Here is a 15,667-nt window from a genome sequence, read left to right on the forward strand (position 1 = left end):
AACTGGAATGGAGCTTACGAGGTTCTGCATACAAACCGCATCTTGACTTGCATTTACCTCAGGATTTATGGGGTGTTGCAGCAGAATTGATTTTGTTATCGGATACGAGCCTTGGTAAGCTTTCACTTGCAATGGTTATCTCATTTGCCGTGGGCGTGGCGTTTACGGGATTTTAAGCCTGAACTCTTCATATATATATATATATATATATATATATATATATATATATATATATATACACGAGGTCTGTTAGAAAAGTATCCAACCTTTTTATTTTTTTCAAAAACCATATGGATTTGAATCACGTGTGATTGCATCAGCCAAGCTTGAACCTTCGTGTGCATGCGTGAGTTTTTTCACGCCTGTCGGTTGCGTCATTCGCCTGTGAGCAGGCTTTGTGTGAGTACTGGTCCACCCCTCTCGTCATTTTTTTATTGCGAATAAATGTCTGAATGATTTGGAACTTTGCTGCATCAATTTTTTTCCAGAAACTGTGAGAGACCTGCAGGTGGACACTGTTCAGAAAAGTAATATGGTTTTCAGGGACGATTCTATGGGGATTACACAGATTAAGGAGTGATCCAGACGGTTTAAAGACCGCCCACAACTGCTGAGAGCGCGCCGCGCTCCGAGCGCCGATCGACAGGCTCAAACCCCGCTGAAACAACCAGATCATTTCCGACGTGAAGGTTTTGTTGATCCGGGATGTCGTCTGACTTTCACAAAAGAGCAGAAGGCGTTTGCCAGTCAATGTATACTTCTAATCCTCACCGGTGGCTATAAACTTTGGTTAATGACAGACAGAATAAAGTTGCAGAAGAAATGATGTTCCTCCGTCAGGTATCTGGGCTGACACTCCTGGATAGGGTGAGAAGCTTGAGTATCCAGGAGGGACACGGAGTAGAGCAGCTGCTTTTTCACATCTAAAGGAGCCAGGTGAGGGGGTTTGGGCATCTGGTAAGAATTCCCCCTGGTCCTCTCCCAAGGGAGGTCTTCCAAGCCCGTCCAACTGGGAGGAGGCCTTGGAGAAGACCCAGGACATGCTGGAGGGATTATATGTCCAAGCTGGCTTGGGAATACCTCAGGATCCGCCAGGAAGAGTTACTGGACTAGGCCAAGGATAGGGAAGTGTTGAATGAGCTGCTTAGTCTGCTGACCCCCCCCCAGAAAATGAAAATTTTGATTTTGAGACTTTAACACCTCTTGAGTTTCCGATACGAAAGTTTACTGGAAGGACATACAGAAGGATGTAACTTCTCTTGACAAGCACAACTTACAGTTTGAATAATAACCTAAACAATATATTGTGAATGGAAAACAGATTATGTGTTTCATGTTAAACCAGCCAGTATAATTAAATGTTTTGTAAGTCACCATCTCCAATGAAAGCCACAATGTTCTTGGCCACGTTGGTGTTGAGCTTCCTGTCCAATGCTGCCTGCAAAGTTTTCCGGGCTTGCAACCTCCAGAACTCTGGGTTTTCCTCTTCAACTGTGGACCCAAAAACACATGAGGGTTGATTCAATACAAATGTAACCGTTTCAAGAAATACTAATATGTCATTTGTCGTATGTGTCATATGTTTGGCGAAAGGTTTATTGTGGGTATTATTGTGAGGACAAATCAAACGTTACAGTTACAGACTGAATCAAAATTCTTTTTCTTCCTCTTCTCTGGGATGCTCCTGTTCGGGGTCGCCACAACAGATCATCCATCTCTATCTCACCCTGTCCACTGCACCATCCCTCTGCATGTGCTCCCTCACCACATCCATAAACAATTCTACCCGTGTGACCCCCTGATATGGTCATTCCCAACCCTAATCCTGTTCATCCTCATCACTGTCAAGGACAATTTCAGCACTTTCAACTCTGCCACCTCGAGCTGTGGGTCTGTTTAGACAGCTCAGTCACTTCTAAGCCACACAACATAACTGCTCTCGCTACCATGCTGTAAACTTTACCCCCTCACGCTTGCAGAGACCCATATATAGTCCCTCCCGCCACTTCTCTCCATCCACTCCTCCCTGCCTGTGCGCTCTCCTTCACTTATCTCCCACGCTTTCCCTTTCCATCACTAGGATTAGAACACTCCAAGTATTTACAGTTTTTGCCGATTGCTTACACACATTTTGCAAAATTTGGCTCGCTGTGTCAAAAGGCTACACACAAGCAAGATAAGACACAACACCTCACAGCTCTGTCAAAATGAAACCCTACAATCAAAGCCTAACAATCTCTTCTAAAAATATCATTCTAGCAACTAAATGATACACACATGCACATTTTGAAACACTTTCAGATCAACAGCAACACAGGTGTTTTACACAAAACACTGAAGTCAATATATTTTTATTTACTTTTTCCTCAAACAAGAGCTGAAAGTTACAGTAGTTGGCAACAAAAGTGCTATCTCCGTTTGTTTTGTTGCTGTTGTTTGTTTATTTTATTTTTTTTACAAAGAAATAGAATTTTTTTCAAAATACCTAAAGATAGAGCAGTGATTTTCAACCTTTTTTGAGTCGCGGCACCCTTTTTATATTTACAAAATCCTGCGGCACACCACTGTCATGTGTCACGTGTCACGCACCACTAACTCGTGTCTCTACACGGTGCGTTAGCAACACGTGCGGTACAGATATAACGTAACATTGTATACTATAGTCATGGAGCTGTATATAAGAACTAGAGAGCGCAATCCCAATGCTGCACACTAAACGAAAACGTCCCTTCATGGACAGCGACATGACGTCTCCTAACCAGGCAAAATATTGATGAAGTACCCGGATGTTAATGCATTTTCAATGGAGATTCGTGACTGAACACACTCAGAAAAATGCTCGCAAAATACGTGTTAAAATGCCATTTTGTCCTGGTTATCGAGACAGTAAAATGAAATTACATTAAATTATGTCAGGAAAGTATTAAACTTACTCTGACACACACACATTCACAAATATTAGTGTTGAAAGTTACACGGATCTGCGCTGATAAGCTGCGCTGCTCGGCTGAGCTGCTGCTGTTCAACGCAGCGCGGCTCCTAAAACCATTACAATATATTTATATATATTATATTTTTACATAATTATCCTTTATTGACCGAGTTTCATTCATGAAGTCAGCGGTGTGTGTGTGTGTGCACATCTCTGTGTGTGTGGCAGCACAGCGCGGGTCATTAAATCTCATTATTTTAAGGTGCAAAAAAAAAAAAAAAAAACTCCCCAGTCTTGTCGAACAATTTTTAGTCACTAACGACAAGAATTTTAACTAGACATTGGTCTAGCAGTGGAAAATATCAACTAGACATAAGTGAAATTAATGATCCGTGTCATCGGGCGACACAGGTACGGAGACATACAGCTGTTTATCATCCAAATATCACAGACAAAGTGACAACAATAACTAAAACCACTTACTTATGGAAGGAAATATTGTCTCCCTTGTTCCTCCGTTTGTGACTTTGCCAACATGCGCAGCTTTCCGGCATATTCCACCTGTTTCTTGACGAGACTAAGTGAACTTCTATGCACGCAAATCACTAACTTGCCCGGAATTAAAATGGCGATCACGCCTCCTTGTCGGCACACGGCTCAGCGCTACTGCGCGCTTTGCTGCCATCTACTGGAATAAAAGAGCATTACACCATCTGCCACACTATTACAGCACATACACCCGATAATGGTGATATTTGATAATTGCCCACGGCACCCCGGTTGAGAATCACGGAGATAGAGGACTGCACAGTTTAAATTCAAAACACAAATCAAAACAATGAAAACAAGTGTTACAGTACTGTAGATCACATACATTATAACTACTCAGGTCTTAGTTGATGAAGGCCACACATCATACAGATGTCTTTTATTTATTTTTTTATTTTCATTTATTTATATAGCGCCAAATCACAACAGAGTTGCCTCAAGGCGCTTCACACAAGTAAGGTCTAACCTTACTAACCTCCAGAGCAGCAGTGGTAAGGAAGAACTTCCTCTGAGGAACAAACCCCAAGCAGACCAGACTCAAAGGAGTGACCCTCTGCTTGGGCCATGCTACAGACATAAATTACAGAACAATTCACAGAAACAATTCACAAAACAAATATACAGGAAATGCTGTTGGTACACAGGACAGGAGGATCACCAACACGAATACAACTCCCATCTCTGGATGGAGCTGCACCTTAAACAGAGAGAAAAAAAAAACAACAGAATCAGGCATCAGAAAGACAAGAAATACTGTATAATTTGCCAGCATTAAACAAGAAGAAAAACAGGAAATACTAAGGTGATCGCCGGCCACTAGCCCTAAGCTTCACTAAAAGACCCAGAATTTAGGTAAAGTTGAGGCCGCGGCACGCTCCGTTTCCTCATAAAATGAATTAAAAGAGTAAAAAGTGTAAAACAAAACTATACCAGTATGCTAGCCATACGAAAGGAAACATAAGTGCATCTTAAGTCTGGACTTGAAAATCTCCACAGAATCTGACCATTTTATTGTTGCAGAGAGATCATTCCATAGAACAGGGGCACGATAAGAGAAAGGTCTATGAGCTGCAGACTTCTTATTCACCCTAGGGACACAAAGTAGTCCTGCACCCTGAGTACGTAAAGCCCGGGCCGGTACGTAAGGTTTAATTAGGTCAGCTAGGTAGGGAGGTGCCAGTCTGTGAACAATTTTATAGACAAGTAGCAGGACCTTAAAATCTGATCTCACTGGGACAGGAAGCCAGTGAAGGGATGCCAAAATGGGTGTAATGTGGTCGAACTTTGTGCTTCGTGTCAAAAGTCTGGCTGCAGCATTTTGAACCAATTGGAGAGCCCTAATGCTGGTCTGCGGTAAACCAGAAAATAGAACATTGCAGTAGTCCAATCTAGAAGAGATAAATGCATGGATCAGGGTCTCAGCATCAGCCATAGACAGAATGGGATGATTCTTCGCTATATTTCGCAGATGGAAGAAAGCAGTCCTCATAATATTTCTAATGTGGAGGTCAAAGGACAATGTAGGATCAAAAATTACCCCATGTTTCCTCACTTTGTCAGTGTGATGTATGACACACAAGCCTAGGCTAAGCCTTAACTGGTCAAATTGATGCTGATGTCTCACTGGACCAAGAACCATCACTTCAGTCTTATCAGAGTTTAAAAGTAGGAAGTTTCTAGACATCCAACTTCTCACTGATGCAAGGCAATCTTCTAAGGATTTTATGTGAACGAGATTACCAGCAGTTATCAGCATGTATAATTGAGTATCATCAGCATAGCAGTGAAAGGTAATCCCAAAACGCCACAATATGTGCCCAAGGGGTGCTATATAAAGGGAGAAAAGCAGGGGGCCTAAGACAGACCCATGTGGAACCCCAAATTTCATGTCACTAAGGTTAGCAGTAGTGTTACTGTACAAAACACAGTGAGAATGACTGGTCAAGTATGACGTCAGCCATGCAAGGGCATTCCCAGTAATCCCAAAATTATTTTCCAGCCGATCAAGTAGAATATGATGATCCACTGTACCAAATGCAGCACTGAGATCTAACAGCACCAGAACCGTAGTGGTGTCTGAATCCACTGTAAGCAGGTCATCATTTACCACTTTAGTGAGAGCCATCTCTGTGGAATAATATTTTCTAAAAGCAGACTGAAGTGGCTCAAAGAGATTATTCTCAGTAAGATAGTCCATGAGCTGCTTTTTCCAGAATTTTAGAGCAAAATGATAGATTTGATAGTTGATAGTTTTTCAATACACTAGGGTCAAAATTACGTTTCTTAAGCAATGTTTAATCACTGCAGATTTGAACATTTAGGAACAGATCCAGAAGTTAAGAAAGATTATGTGTGAAAGTGACGTGACACAGACCCACAACAGGGGGCGTAATGAACGGACAATGGATAAGCCAAAAGTAACAATTTAATGTTGTGAATCGCACAACGACGTACAGACAATAACAATATGGTGGACTGTCAATCATACACCAGGTGACGTGTGGGCAGGCTCGACGATAGAAGACGCCTGGCGAGAGAAGAGCTGGATCCCCACACAGCTTCCACCACCAACGGAGCTGAAGAACACCGGAGCCGCCAAGCCCTGCGCCCCAGGTGGCCGCTGTCTTCAGCAGTCAGACCCAGTACTGCTGGCAGAAAACAGAGACAGTCCTGATGAGTGTGAGTTCGCACACTCAGTAATCCCACAGTCAGTGTTCAGTAAAGGAGGGAGAACCTCCACCTCCAATCACACACTCGTGCAGCTCCTGTTTAACCACTTATCTTGGTTTGGGGTGTGAGGCGAAGCCGTCGCTGATCACACCAAACGCCAATCCCACAGACTAAGGCAGAACACCACAGGATAACGGCTGCAAAGAAGTTCAGGTTATCACTCAATGATTTGAGTCAGCAGAGAAAGTTACCTGAATGGTAGCTTGATTTCTCGCAGGGAGGTGGAGTTGCAGTCCGGCCTTTATGGTGGTGGTGATGAGTAGTGGATGAGTGACAGCTGGTACGGATGATGAGTGACAGCTGTCACTCCTGGTTGCTCCGACGCCCTCTCGTGCTGAAGCCCGCACTTCAAGCAGGGCGCCATCTTGTGGTGGTGGGCCAGCAGTACCTCCTCATCAGCGGCCCACACAACAGGACCCCCCCCTCAACGGGCGCCTCCTGGCGCCCGACCAGGCTTGTCCGGGTGCCGCCGGTAGAAGTCGGCCAGGAGGGCCGGGTCCAGGATGAAGCTCCTCTTCACCCAGGAGCGTTCTTCGGGTCCATACCCCTCCCAGTCCACCAAATACTGCAACCCCCGGCCCTTCCGACGGACATCCAGGAGCCGGCGCACGGTCCAAGCCGGCTCCCCGTCGATGATCCAGGCAGGAGGCGGTGCCGGTCCGGGGTACAGAGGTGGTGAAACGTGGTGAGGTTTGATGTGTAACACATGGAAAACCGGGTGGATCCGCAGTGAAGCTGGCAGCTTCAGCTTCACTGCGGCTGGACTGAGGACTTTGAGGATGGGAAAGGTCCAATGTATCTGTCCTTCAACTTTTGGATTCACTTGCAGGGAATGTCCTTTGTGGAAAGCCAAACCTCCTGCCCAGGCTGATACGCAGGGGCCAGGGCACGCCGGTGGTCTGCATGGTTCTTCACCCTCGTCCGGGCTTTGAGCAGGGCAGAGCGGGCGGTACGCCACACCCGACGGCACCTTCTCAGTTGGGCCTGGACCGAGGGCACCCCGACCTCTCCCTCCACTAGCGGGAACAATGGGGGCTGGTACCCCAAACACACTTCAAATGGGGAGAGGCCGGTGGCAGACGAGACTTGGCTGTTATGAGCGTACTCGATCCAGGCCAGATGGTCACTCCAGGCCGTCGGGTGCGCGGAGGTCACGCAACGGAGGGCCTGCTCCAGTTCCTGGTTAGTCCGCTCTGCCTGCCCGTTCGTCTGGGGGTGGTACCCAGACGAGAGACTGACGGTGGCCCCCAGTTCCCTACAGAAACTCCGCCAGACCTGGTAGGAGAACTGAGGACCACGATCCGAGACAATGTCTGATGGAATCCCATGCAGACGCACGACGTGTGTGGACCAGGAGGTCTGCAGTCTCCTGGGCCGTCGGGAGCTTCGGGAGGGCCACGAAGTGGGCCGCCTTGGAGAACCGGTCCACTATCGTTAAGATGGTGGTGGTTTCCCTGGGACGGCGGGAGGCCCGTGACAAAGTCCAGGCCTGATATGAGACCAGGGGCGACGAGGCACAGGCAGAGGCTGGAGGAGGCCTTGGGCCTTGTGGTGGTCGGCTTTGCCCCTGGCACAGGTGGTGCAGGCCTGGACATACTCCCGGATGTCGGCTTCCATAGACGCCCACCAGAAGCGCTGCCGAACCACTGCCACGGTCCTTCACACCCCTGGGTGACAGGAGAGCTTGGAACCGTGACAGAAGTCAAGGACCGCAGCCCTGGCCTCTGGTGGGACGTACAGTTTGTTCTTCGGACCGGTCCCCGGGTCCGGGCTCCATGTCAGGGCCTCCCGGACGGTCTTCTCCACGTCCCAGGTAAGGGCGGCCACGACAGTGGACTCGGGGATGATGGTTTCAGGGGGGTCTGACAGCTCGGTCTTGACCTCCTCTTCGTGCACCCGGGACAGGGCGTCAGATCGTTGGTTCTTTGTCCCGGGGCAGTTAGGTGATCCGGAGTCAAAACGCCCGAAGAACAGCGACCAGCGGGCTTTGCCTGGGGTTCAGACGCTTCGCGGTCCGGATGTACTCCAGGTTCCAATGGTCCGTGAAAACGTAATGGTACCGATGCTCCCTCCAACAGGTGTCTCCACTCATCCAGAGCCTCCTTCACCGCAAGAAGTTCCTGATTGCCGACGTCATAGTTCGTTCATGCTGGGGTCAACCTGCGGGAAAAGTAGGCACATGGATGGAGAACCTTGTCGGACTCCCTGCTCTGGGATAGCACGGCTCCTATCCCTGAGTCAGAGGCATCCACTTCAACAACAAACTGGCGCTTGGGATCGGGCTGCACCAGAACCGGTGCAGTCGAGAACCGGCGTTTCAACTCCCTAAACGCGGCTTTGCACCAATCCGACCAGGTGAAGGGGACTTTTGTGGAGGTCAGGGCTGTCAGGGGGCTAACTACCTGACTGTAGCCCTTGATGAACCTCCGGTAGAAATTTGCAAAACCGAGGAACTGTTGTAGTTTCCTACGGTTCGTTGGTTGGGGCCAATCTCTCACCGCCGCAACCTTGGCCGGATCAGGGGCGACGGAGTTGGAGGAGATGATGAACCCAAGAAGGACAAAGAAGTGCGGTGGAACTCACACTTCTCGCCCTTCACAACAGCCGGTTCTCCAACAACCGCTGTAGGACCTGACGTACATGCTTGACATGGGTCTCAGGATCCGGAGAAAAGATGAGTATATCGTCTAGATATACGAAGACAAACCGATGCAGGAAGTCCCGCAAGACGTCATTAACCAATGCTTGGAACGTCGCGGGCGCATTGGTGAGGCCGAACGGCATGACCAGGTACTCAAAGTGACCTAACGGGGTGTTAAATGCCGTCTTCCACTCGTCTCCCTCCCGGATCCGAACCAGGTGATAAGCATTCCTAAGATCCAATTTCGTGAAAATTTGGGCTCCATGCAGGGGCGTGAACACTGAATCCAACAGAGGTAACGGGTAGCGGTTGCGAACCGTGATCTCGTTCAGCCCTCTGTAATCAATGCATGGACGGAGTCCGCCGTCCTTCTTGCCCACAAAAAAGAAACCAGCACCCATCGGGGAGGTGGAGTTCCGGATCAACCCAGCAGCTAACGAGTCCCGGATGTAGGTCTCCATTGATTCGCGTTCCGGACGTGAGAGGTTGTACAGCCTGCTGGACGGGTACTCAGCGCCCGGTATCAAATCAATGGCACAATCGTACGGACGTGCGGGGGCAGCGTGAGTGCCAGATCCTTGCTGAAGACGTCAGCAAGGTCGTGGTACTCAGCCACGCCGCCAGATTGGGGGGGACTAAAACCTCCTCCTTAGCTGTCACACCAGGTGGAAACGAGGATCCTAAACACTCCCGGTGGCAGGTTTCGCTCCACTGAACCACAACCCCAGACGGCCAATCAATCCGGGAATTGTGTTTTAACACCCATGGAAAACCCAAAATCACTCGGGAGGTAGAAGGTGTTACATAAAACACAATCTCCTCCCTGTGATTCCCAGACACCACCAATGTCACTGGCTGAGTCTGGTGTGTGATTAGTGGAAGAAGGGTGCCATCTAGTGCCCGCACCGACAATGGTGACGGTAAGGCCACTAGAGGGAGCCCAACCTCCTTTGCCCATCTGCTATCCAGCAGATTCCCCTCCGACCCCGTGTCCACCAGTGCTGGGGCGTGAAGGGTTAGATCCCCACTCAGGATCGTGACTGGGATTCGTGCAGATCGTCGGGGTTTCCCCACGTGGGTGTTGTGACCCACCCTTAGCCCAGTCTCTAAGGACGAGTGCTGCTGTTTTGACCATTTGGGGCATTCTCTCTGTGTGTGCTCAGTAGAGCTGCAGAGAAAACACTCTCCACGGATCAGCCTCCTTTGTCTCTGATCTGATCGTTTTTTGGCCCTGCACGTCTCCATAGCAACGTCAGCAGGGGGAGCTGTTGTCACGTGAAGACCCGGGAGGAAGAGGGACGGCGTGTACTTGACCACGCCTCTCGTCTCGCTGCCGTCGGTGTTCCGTTAATCGGTTGTCTAACCGTATAACCAGGTCGATAAGCCCATCTAAATCCCGCGGCTCGTCCTTCGCCACCAGGTGCTCCTTAAGGACCAGAGACAGTCCGTTTACAAAGGCGGCGCGGAGCGCAACAGCATTCCAGCCGGCTCGCGCTGCCGCGATGCGGAAGTCGACTGCATACTTCGCTGCGCTCCGACGCCCCTGCCGTATCGACAGCAGCACACTTGAAGCGGTCTCGCCTCTATGAGGGTGGTCGAACACCTGTCGGAACTCCCTCACAAACTCAGTATAAACTGTTAGGAGCCGTGAATTCTTCCCAAAGCGCCGTAGCCCAGGCGCGTGCCTCTCCTCGAAGCAAATTGATCACATAAGCCACCCGGCTGGCATCTGCTGCATACATGACGGGACGCTGTGAAAAGACGAGCGAGCACTGCATCAAGAAGTCCGCGCACGTCTCCACACAGCCTCCGTACGGCTCCGGAGGGCTTATGTATGCTTCAGCGGACGGTGGGGGGGTTCGTTGAACGACCAGCGGAATGTCTGTTTCTGGCACACGGTCAGCAGGAGGAGGTGCTGCAGCAGCGCCCTGAGCACGCGCTTCCACCTGGGCGGTGAGAGCCTCTATCCTACGATTGAGAACACTGCTCTGCTCGGTAACTAAGTCCAACCGAGCGGTAAAGGCGGTTAAGATGTGCTGCAGCTCACCCAACACGCCTCCTGCTGGCGCCTGTGCACCTCGCTCTTCCATTGCCTGTTCAAGCGATGGTTGATGCCCCTCGGGATCCATGACGCTGGCCGAGAAATCCTGTTGTGAAAGTGACGTGACACGGACCCACAACAGGGGGCGGTAATGAACGGACAATGGATAAGCCAAAAGTAACAATTTAATGTTGTGAATCGCACAACGACGTACAGACAATAACAATATGGTGGACTGTCAATCATACACCAGGTGACGTGTGGGCAGGCTCGACGATAGAAGACACCTGGCGAGAGAAGAGCTGGATCCCCACACAGCTTCCACCACCAACGGAGCTGAAGAACACCGGAGCCGCCAAGCCCTGCGCCCCAGGTGGCCGCTGTCTTCAGCAGTCAGACCCGGTACTGCTGGCAGAAAACAGAGACAGTCCTGATGAGTGTGAGTTCGCACACTTAGTACTCCCACAGTCAGTGTTCAGTAAAGGAGGGAGAACCTCCACCTCCAATCACACACTCGTGCAGCTCCTGTTTAACCACTTATCTTGGTTTGGGGTGTGAGGCGAAGCCGTCGCTGATCACACCAAACACCAATCCCACAGATAAGGCAGAACACCACAGGATAACGGCTGCAAAAGAAGTTCAGGTTATCACTCAATGATTTGAGTCAGCAGAGAAAGTTACCTGAATGGTAGCTGATTTCTTGGCGGGGAGGTGGAGTTGCAGTCCGGCCTTTATGGTGGGTGGTGATGAGTAGTGGATGAGTGACAGCTGGTACGGATGATGAGTGACAGCTGTCACTCCTGGTTGCTCCGACGCCCTCTCGTGCTTGAAGCCCGCACTTCAAGCAGGGCGCCATCTTGTGGTGGTGGGCCAGCAGTACCTCCTCTTCAGCGGCCCACACAACAGATTAATCATTTCCAGCACAGTCGACCCAACAGTGGGCCACAGGTCCTTAAACAGTTTTGTTGGTATAGGATCAAATAAACAGGTTGTGCTTTTTGTTGACGTTACGAATTTCGCCAGCATGCCTATTGAGATACTCTCAAATTCTGTAAATCTAGGTAATACCTCAGTAATGGTGCCCACCTCAATAGCAAGGTGTAGTGGCTGTGTTAAGGCATGCCGAGATATGTTTAACCTAATGTCTTCCATTTTTTTTCTCAAAGTAATCCAGGAAATCTTGTGCTGTAAAAGGAGAGCGAACTACAGGTGGTTGTCCATGAATAAGTGTTGCCACCATGTCAAACAAGAACTTTGAGTTATGCTTGTTTTAGTTGATCAAATCAGAGTAATAGGTCCACTTTGTAGCCAGTAATGCATACTTATAGTCTAAGATAGCATGACGCCAATCAAGGTGGAATACTTCTAATTTTGAACAATGTCATTTCCATTCTAGACCTCTAGCCTTATGCTTGAGGTCACACAGGTAATCATTACACCAAGGTGACTGTGTTTTGGGGGTGCGCGGTTTTAACACAGGTGGCGCAATCATGTCGAGTGTAGTTTTGAGCACTGAGTTCAAACTATCCACAAGTTTGTCTACTGATTGGGTATTTGCCAAATGTGAAGATAAGACATCAGGCAGTCTAGCTTCGAGTTCAGTCTTAGTTGAGGAGTTGATGCATTGCCGTAGTGATATATAAGGCAGCAAAATTGTAAAGTTAATAAATGACTGATGTAAGAGGCATGATGTCAGTATTCATGACAGCAATACTGCATGTGAGAACCAAATCCAGGGTATTTCCATTAATGCGCATCAAGTCCCAAATGCATTGTCGAAATTCTATGCATCCACAATTTCCATAAATGATTTGCAGAGGGAACCAGAAGGCTTATTTATATGAACGTTAAAGTCACCAATGATCAGAATGTCATCTGCACTAGTTGACAAGTTAGAGATGAATGCACCAAATTCATCTAAAAATTCAGAATATGGACCAGGAGGCCTATACAGTGACAAAGTAATACGGCTGATTTTTAGTCTTCTGACCTTGGCAATACGTAATATCCTGAGCAGAGCGGAGAATCAGATGCTCAAACAAGTTATATTTGTGACCCCCAACAGCTAATAAGCTAAACCTAGATTTATAAATAAGAGCAACACCCCCACCTTGCTTCACATCATAAGGGACGTGACTAAATGTATACGCTGGTGGGCAGGCCTCATTTAAGGGAGGACAGCTGTAGGTTTAAGCCGGGTTTCACATAACCCAATCATATCTAAGTGATGATCAATAATTAGATCATTAATCAACAATGATTTTGAGGACACTGATCTTATGTTAATGAGACCCAGACTAAGGACCTCAGTGGGGTTGACAGTTGAACTCTTTAGGTTTAGGGCTGGTTTCATAGTAGCATATATAAGATGCCTAGAAGTAGGTTTAGGTGTAAGCCATTCCACGCATGTTGTAGGTAGCAGACACAAAATCTTTGATAGTGCTGGAACCATTGGGCCATCCTCAATTTCAACATCATCCAATGTCGTAATGGGTAATAGGTTTGCAAAGCATAGCCCTCTATGATTTTTATGGACATGTCTACAGAAGCAGGCCACAGTCTCAACTTGTTGAATTTCCCTCCCTGGCAGATAAACTGCACTATCACCATAGCGGATTTTGGAAGTCACTCATGGGCTCAGACAATTCACATCAGGCAAATCCAAGGGAGAGAACCAATTCACAGTTCGCAGTGGCAAGTGTGATCGGGGTACCACAACCAGGCACCAAGCCCTACGGGGCTTCCTCCGCCTAGCCACAATCCAATAGCTGTCCTCCACAGCCAGCGTTCTAGGCTGATGCTAATGGGAACGCTAGCAGGCCCAACACTAACCTCATCTGGAGTGCCCGTAACATCTAACTCCACTGAGCTGAGAAGCTGTTCTAATTTATGGACACGGCTCTCCAAGAGAGTCACCCTATCTTCCAACATCACGCAGGATTTACGGAGGGTGTAAAGTAGTGTACTTTGTGCGCTAGGAAATTCAAGAATATGGCCAAGCAAGCATGAGTTAACCAATAATGAATAAGCTAACCACTCCTAAGGCTCACACAGGATTCACACAGATGTACAGTGGGGCAAAAAAGTATTTAGTCAGCCCCTGATTGTGCACGTTCTCCTGCTTAGAAAGATGAGAGAGGTCTGTAATTTTCACCATAGGTACACTACAACTATGAGAGACAAAATGAGGAAAAAAAAATCCAGGAAATCACATTGTAGGATTTTTAAAGAATTTATTTGTAAATTATGGTGGAAAATAAGTATTTGGTCGCCTACAAACAAGCACGATTTCTGGCTCTCACAGACCTGTAACTTCTTCTTTAAAAAGCTCTTCTGTCCCCCACCTGTTACCTGTATTAATGGCACCTGTTTGAACTCGTTATCTGTATAAAAGACACCTATCCACAGTCTCAAAGAGTCAGACTCCAAACTCAACCATGGCCAAGACCAAAGAGCTGTTGAAGGACACCGGGAAGACAATTGTAGACCTGCACCAGGCTGGGAAGAGTGAGTCTACAATAGTCAAGCAGGTTGGTATGAATAAATCAACTGTGGGAGCAATTGTAAGAAAATGGAAGACATACAAGACCACTGATAATCTCCCTCGATCTGGGGCTCCACGCAAGATGTCATTCCATGCGGTCAAAATGATCATGAGAACGGTGAGCAAACATTCCAGAACTACACGGAGGGACCTGATGAATGACCTGCAGAGAGCTGGGACCAAAGTAACAAAGGCTACACACTATGCAGAGAGGGACTAAATCCTGCAGTGCCAGGCGTGTCCCCCTGCTTAAGCCAGGACATGACCAGGCCCGTCTGAAGTTTGCCAGAGAGCATGTGACTAATCCAGAAGAGGATTGGGAGAATATCATGTGGTCCGATGAAACCAAAATGGAACGTTTTGGTAAAAACTCAACTCATTGTGTTTAGAGGAATAAGAATGCTGAGTTGCATTCCAAGAACACCATATCTACTGTGAAGCATATGGGTGGAAACATCATGCTTTGGGGCTGTTTTTCTGCAAAGGGGACAGGGCGACTGATCCGTGTTAAGGGAAAAATGAACGTGGCCATGTATCATGAGATTTTAAGCCAAAACCTCCTTCCTTCAGTGAGAGCATTGAAGATGCAACGTGGCTGGGTCTTCTAGCATGACAATGATCCCAAACACACCGCTCGGGCAATGGAGTGGCGGCTCCGTAAAAAACATTTCAAGGTCTGGAGTGGCCTAGCCAGTCTCCAGACCTCAACCCCATAGAAAAATTGTGGAGAAAGTTGAAAGTCCATGTTGCCCAGCAACAGCCCCAAAACATCACTGCTCTAGAGGAGATCTGCATGGAGGAATGGGCCAAAATACCAGCTACAGTGTGTGCAAACCTGGTGAAGACTTACAGGAAACGTTTGACTTCTGTCATTGCCAACAAAGATTATGTTACAAAGTATTGAGTTGAACTTTTGTTATTGACCAAATACTTATTTTCCAACATAATTTACAAAGAAATTATTTAAAAATCCTACAATGTGATTTCCTGATTTTTTTTTCTCATTTTGTCTCTCATTGTTGAAGTGTACCTATGAAAAAAATTACAGACCTCTCTCATCAGAATCAGAATTAGAATAAAAATCGCCTTTATTGTCATTGTAATTTGCATTACAACGAGATTTGAAAAAGGTGCTTTCCGTGGTGCGAGTAATTTTTTAGCCAACATAACAGATAGTGAAATTTAACTGTAAATTATTCAGAGTATGTATACAACTAATATAAACATAAG

General features: G+C 47.7%; 1 protein-coding gene across 1 annotated transcript in view; it reads right to left on the bottom strand.

The window, feature by feature from the left end:
• alp3 (alkaline phosphatase 3) overlaps nucleotides 1-15,667 on the bottom strand; it is a 113,718-nt gene that overhangs the window by 83,030 nt on the left and 15,021 nt on the right. Inside the window, 1 exon segment of the mRNA XM_034167806.1 lies at nucleotides 1,375-1,491. Within this exon segment, the coding sequence (XP_034023697.1) occupies nucleotides 1,375-1,491 (117 nt within the window).

This window comes from Thalassophryne amazonica, chromosome 4 (genome assembly GCF_902500255.1).
Source record: "Thalassophryne amazonica chromosome 4, fThaAma1.1, whole genome shotgun sequence".
In the NCBI taxonomy this organism is placed as follows: Eukaryota; Metazoa; Chordata; class Actinopteri; order Batrachoidiformes; family Batrachoididae; genus Thalassophryne; species Thalassophryne amazonica.